The 5,949-nt window shown below is 36.4% G+C and overlaps 1 protein-coding gene across 3 annotated transcripts in view; it reads left to right on the forward strand.

Annotated features, from left to right (window-relative positions):
* Positions 1-79: 79 nt before the first annotated feature.
* The window catches only part of LOC111451676 (plant cysteine oxidase 5-like), a 7,562-nt gene continuing 1,692 nt past the window's right edge, over positions 80-5,949 (forward strand). The window contains exons 1-5 of one of the 3 annotated variants that reach the window (XM_023092178.1): positions 131-164; positions 264-274; positions 839-1,143; positions 1,925-2,070; positions 2,222-2,369. In XM_023092178.1, the coding sequence (XP_022947946.1) occupies positions 1,041-1,143; positions 1,925-2,070; positions 2,222-2,369 (397 nt within the window). In that variant the 5' untranslated portion in view covers positions 131-164; positions 264-274; positions 839-1,040. Of the gene's footprint in view, positions 275-838; positions 1,144-1,924; positions 2,071-2,221; positions 2,370-5,949 lie in introns of all 3 variants that reach the window. The other 2 variants (XM_023092176.1, XM_023092177.1) reach the window with 2 other exon arrangements.

Below are 5,949 nucleotides of genomic sequence, written 5' to 3' on the forward strand. Positions count from 1 at the left end.
AAAAAAAAAAAAAAAAAAAAAAAAAAAAAAAAAAAAAAAAAAAAAAAAAAAAAAAAAAAGGAAAAAGGAATGGTATTAATGACGTAATATAAAGCCATTCCGTCGTCTTCCTCCTCCTGATTCTAAGCTTGGGTGCGATCTCTCAGCTCGGTGCAGCTCCTCAGGTACCAAATCCTCCGACGACTTCCTTCTTCTTTCACTTTCTAAATCTCTTCCTCACTATTCTCCTTCGCTTTCCTCGCTTCCTTGTCTGGCCTTTTCAGATTATGGTTCTGTAAGTTTATGATGCTCGAAATTATACTACTACTGTGCTCTTTAATCCGTCTTTCTCTTCGATTCTTGTTCTTGTTCCTACCGACTGAATTTCACATTTTCTAGTTCGTTTAATTGCTCTCTACTTCATCAGAATTTGGTTTTCCTCCTTGATGAGGTTTTCTAATTGTTCATATGGCAAGATGTTTACTGTTTTCCACTGTTCTTTCTTTATATCGCACTTTGTATTGGTTCTTGAAATATGATGGAGGACTCGAGACATCTGGTTCGTGCTTAGGATATGATTTATTGATTTCCGGAAAACGAAGAACCACGGTGTTTAGTTTCTAACTCTTTAGTTTTTCTTGCACTATCTTAGCTGCGATAGTGATAATTGATGCAGTGAGTAATTCAATTTGATTATCCTGTTTCTAAAGTTGATGATCTACTTGACGAACTTTATTGTTCCTTTACGCGTGGAAGAAGTACTGTGGATGGTTGTGGTTTTAATAACTCTTGTTATGCTCTTGAGCTGGTATTTCTATTTTGAACTTAGCCGATTTTTTTTTTTTTTTCCCGTTTTTAGGGGCCGATAAGTAATGTTAAAAGAGAGGATCCACTGCCATGCAGATCTATTGCTGTTGGCTACGTATGCAGAATAAGTTCGAGTTACCATCCTGTTATAGTTTTTATCATCATTATAGTTGATAAACGTCTTGTAAAGACGTTATCAGCTTACTGGCTTCGGGCTTCAGTCCTCTCAGTTAAGTTGATATCGTCTTTGCGTCATGCCATATTACATACAGAGACTCTATAATACTTGTAAATCTGCGTTGTCTCCTAATGGACCCGTGTCGGAAGAAGCCCTTGAAAAAGTTCGTGCCATGTTAGGTATGATATGATTTCAGTTTACATCCAATTTTGAACTAATCCTTCTGTCTCATCTTATTTGACCAATCAAGATTTTAATTAGGATGTTTCATGAAATGGATTTTACTTTTTATCACTGTCTTTGGAACCCTTCAGTGATATAACTATTATAGGATAATCAGAATTCAGGCTGTAGAGTTTTTAATGAACAGGTTCTACAATTACTTCATGAATTGGTTAATTTTAGATTTTAGTGTTAGCATGACCACAAGTCCAATTGGCTTACATTTACTTCGAGTAGTGGATTGAGTCCCATTGAGCCAAGTGAAATTCTGCATTTCCTGGTTTTAGGAGTTTTAACTTGTTAGTATTATGGTGATTCTGAAAGCCATGCATCGTACATGGGGCATGCAACACACTTACTGTTTGGTTAAGTACTTTGGTTTAGGCTTAAAATGAAATTACTTACAAGCATAGCTTGAAATACATTTGTTCGAGTAATCTCATTAATGGCTTGAAGTGATATCAGAAATACAATGCCGCTATTTATGGTTCATGTGATTTACTTTATGGGTCGTAGTGAGGAGGGTTAATGTAACACATTAGATATGTTAGTGGAGTAAACCAAAAAAATAAAAATAAAAGAAGTTAAGAGATACTATCTTTGTTTTCATATTCACAACATGGTAAATTTATTTCTAAAATTCATTTTCTTTGAACGTTGCATCATGCGTTAGGCGCCCATCAATTGCCTATTTTGCTGTTAGGTTTGCATATTTAATCATAGATCATTTGATTGCAGAAAAAGTCAAGCCCTCTGATGTAGGTCTTGAACAGGAGGCGCAAGTCGTTCGTAATTGGCAGGAACCTGTGCAGGAACGTAATGGGAGACGGCAACCATTGCCACCAATTAAATACTTGCATTTGCATGAGTGTGATAGCTTCTCCGTAAGCATCTATGTTCCAATCATTTTATCGTTGGGAAGTAAAATCCTTGATAATTACTTATTGATTAAAGACTTTTTCTATTGGAAAACAACTAGACTTATTCTTGGATGGTAAGAACTAAGTGAAATTCCTATTATGAACTCTTTTGCAGATAGGTATTTTCTGTATGCCTCCAGCTTCTATCATACCTTTTCATAATCATCCTGGAATGACGGTGTTGAGCAAACTAATTTATGGTTCCTTACACGTCAAGTCATATGACTGGTTTGATTTTCCAGGACTTGATGATATTTCCGAAGGTTTGTTACTATTACTTATTGTCATCCCATCCTGGCTTTGATTTTGTCGATTTCCTTATTCCTTATACACATGCCTAGAGAATAAGCGTAAATGGAAGTTACCATTAATTCTCCCTCTGTATTAACCAATTCATGAAGTATACTCATTTAGCATAGTCATACCTTTCATTTTTTTGATAAGGGAACATGCCTTCACTTCTTTACTTGGATAAGAAACAATTTCATTTCATTGATGTATAAAATTACAAAAGGAAGCATAACTATATGAAGCAAAGATGTTAGACAATTTACACCAAGAGATAGGATAATAACAAACAAAATCAAAGAAAACATCCAGATGAACTTCCTTATCGAAGAATATACTTTGATTTATTTCCCCAAAAATCCCTAAAAACAAGCCCAAGACACGTTCATCCAAAGAGTAGATTTGGCTTCTTTGAAGGGATGGGCCTCATGGACGTGATTGAGGAGATCTCTCAATCCATCGGAAGAACCGTTATCCATCCAAAGGAATTAAGAATTATGCTCCAATATTTAGTGAACAAGTGATTTTGAGTTTCTTCATTAGCTTTACACAAAGAGCACAGTTGGGGGAGATGGCTCATAAGGCATACATTTTTGGAGGAGTTACTACCAATACCAACAATGAAATGAAAGTTACTACCAATACCAACAAGGTGCATCTTCCTTTTCAGTGGCTCAATCATTGGAACTTTATAGTTAAGCGTACTCTACTTTGAGCAATTTTATTAGCTACGTTGGGTGACCTCCTCAGAATTTTCCTGGATTGCATGTGAGTGAGGACAAAACATGCTAACAGGACTCGTGTTGGTCTGTGGAGATAGTTTTCACTCTTAAGAAGGGAGAAGTAGGTAATGTAACCATGTCGTAGGGGATGCAGGGGAATGTTGGGGCCATCAGGTGCCAAATTTGGATTTCGAATGTTGATCTAAATCCTAGGCATGGGTCGTTACAAATGGCATCAGAGTGATACTTTCCTAGTAAGATGTGGTTCAAGGATGAACCAAGGCAAAAACTCGTGGGCATGTGACACGCGAATAAAGGGTTACATGAATGAACTGAGTCCACATTCAAATGAAAGTGGTCTTGAGAATAGGATGACTAAGAAAGGTTTAAAGGAAATGAAAGTTACTACCTATACCAATAAGGTGCATCTTCCTTTTCGGTGGCTCAATCATAGGAACTTCATGGTTAATCGTGTTTTGCTTTGAGCAATTTTATGTTAGGTGACCTCTTGAGAATTTTCCTATGAGACATGTGAGTGAGGACAAAGCATGTTGAAAGGACCTATGTTGGTCTGTGAGGATAGTGTTCACTCTTAGAAGCAAGAAGTAGGTAATTGACCATATCACAAGGGATGCAGGGGAATGTCGGGCCATCAGGTGCCAAAGCGATGCATATGAGTGAGGACGAAGCATGTTAAAAGGACCTATGTTGGCTATGAGGTAGTCTCCACTCTTAAAAGCGAGAAGTAGGTAATTGACCATGTCGTTGGGGATGTAGGGGAACGTTGGGGCCATTGCTGGATTTCAATAATCGGCCGGGAAATCCTTTGTTTTCGGTGAGAGGAAATTGTCGACAACAGGTTGTTGGAAGGAAAATGAAATGGGTAAAATAAGAAGAGAGAGAATGATGAAATTTTGATTGCCCCTCTAATTCAGGTTGTTCAGGAACAGATTTCTATTTAAATATAACTCAATTCTAAAAATGGCTGGAGAGTGGCCAACTGAATCTGTGCCACTTCCTACTAAATTGCCGTCTAAACCTTAGTTAATCCATTCGGAGAAGGAATGTAATCGTGTGAATCTAAATAAGGAAAAATCAGGTTTTATCTAACAGCCATTAGGTGCATTTCGAATCTGGATTTCGAATCCTAATCCAAATCCTAGGAGTGGGTTGTTACAAGGTCTTTGGTATTGATGGTGAAATGAGAAATTCCCATCAGAGAAATTTAATATTTTTTTGGGTACCAGTGCCTCCAAATAGCTCTAGCCTAAGATGATTCCAGTATTCATTGGAATTGTCAGACGTTTGAGATTTGCTGATGAAAATACTGTTTGCGCTAGACAACCAAATCCATGAATCTTCTCGCTACGCCCATTCAGAGGCTTCTTCATCCTTCAAATTCTGATCAAGTTTAAGATCCCAGTGAAATAATAGTGAGTTCCATACCTCCTTGACAGTGACCTAGTCAGCCTATATAAGAGGGGGAATTGTGAAGCCAAGGGAGTATTGGTTAACCAGGGGGCTGTCCATAAAGGTGTTGATGCACCACCTCCCCCAGTCGACTAATAACAAGAGCTTGGCGTTTGATAATAATTTTCCAAGGACCCTTTGAAGTATTTAATGAAGACCATTCCGAGTGGATTGTAGCACCATATTTACCATTAATAAGTTTCTTTCAAAGAGCACCTTTTTCATTATTGTATTGTCAAGTTCATTTTGGAAGGAGCGCTCTATTTTTATCTTTCAATGAATGAAGGCTAAGAGCACCTTTATTCAAGGGGAGAAGAATTTTATCCTATCTCACAAGATGGATTCTGGATCCAGAGGCCGACCCCTACCATAGAAAATTCCGGAAAGGTCTTTCCACCTCATTAACTATCTTTCGAGGCATGTTAAAAGATTGAGAGGTAATAAATTGGGAGATCGGTGAGTGCGGCTTGGACAAGAGTAAGTCTAACTCCCTAGGAGATAAAGTAGGATCCCCATGCTGAAAGCTTTCTCTCAATTTTCTCGATAAAATGGGGGCCTAACTTAATTGTTCGTGGGTTTCGATTAAGTGGAAGGCTCGGGTATGATCTCGGCCAGCTTCCACATACCCCTTAACTTCAAGGTTGTATCAATAAAAAACTCTAAAATAGTAATTGTGTCAATATAGACTTTAACTTTAATAATATATCAATTTATACCCCTGTCCGATTCTATTCATAAAATGTTGATTTACATGTGTGCAAACTTATAATTCTATGAATTAAACTTGTAAATTGTCATAAATGAATCAATTGAGGCCTGTCTGTGTAGACTTAATCTAGACTCCCATTTGATAATTGTCAATTATTTGAAATAGAGTTTTAAATAGATCCACTTATAAAAGTTTAAAAGTTTAATGGATGTAGTTCTAATTTTGCACATGTATAAACTAACATTTGACCAAGTGATAAACTTATCGATTAAATTGATACAATTTTTACTTTTAGATTTTTATTGATGCAACCACTAAAATTTAGGGATATTAATTAATTTTTCCCTAATTTTTACATTTCAAACCTGCGCCATTTATTCAGCCTGGTTTATGTAGGCTAATGCAGGACAAATGTACAAAGCCAAATTTTAATAGATAAAAGTGAGTGGAATTCTATTAAGTACTGAAAAGAGAGTTCAAAACCCATTGAAACATCTAAAATAAGTTGAAAACTAGTCAAATTAAGAGTTAAAACAATTATATAAATCAAATCAACACATTCCCAGCAACGATGCCATCACTAGTAGGTGCTAAGAAAAGCTTTTTGGTTCTTTTTTTTTTTTTTTTTTTTTTTTTTTTTTTTTTTTTTTTTTT

Source organism: Cucurbita moschata, unplaced genomic scaffold (assembly GCF_002738365.1).
Source record: "Cucurbita moschata cultivar Rifu unplaced genomic scaffold, Cmos_1.0 Cmo_Scf00013, whole genome shotgun sequence".
NCBI classification, from domain to species: Eukaryota; Viridiplantae; Streptophyta; class Magnoliopsida; order Cucurbitales; family Cucurbitaceae; genus Cucurbita; species Cucurbita moschata.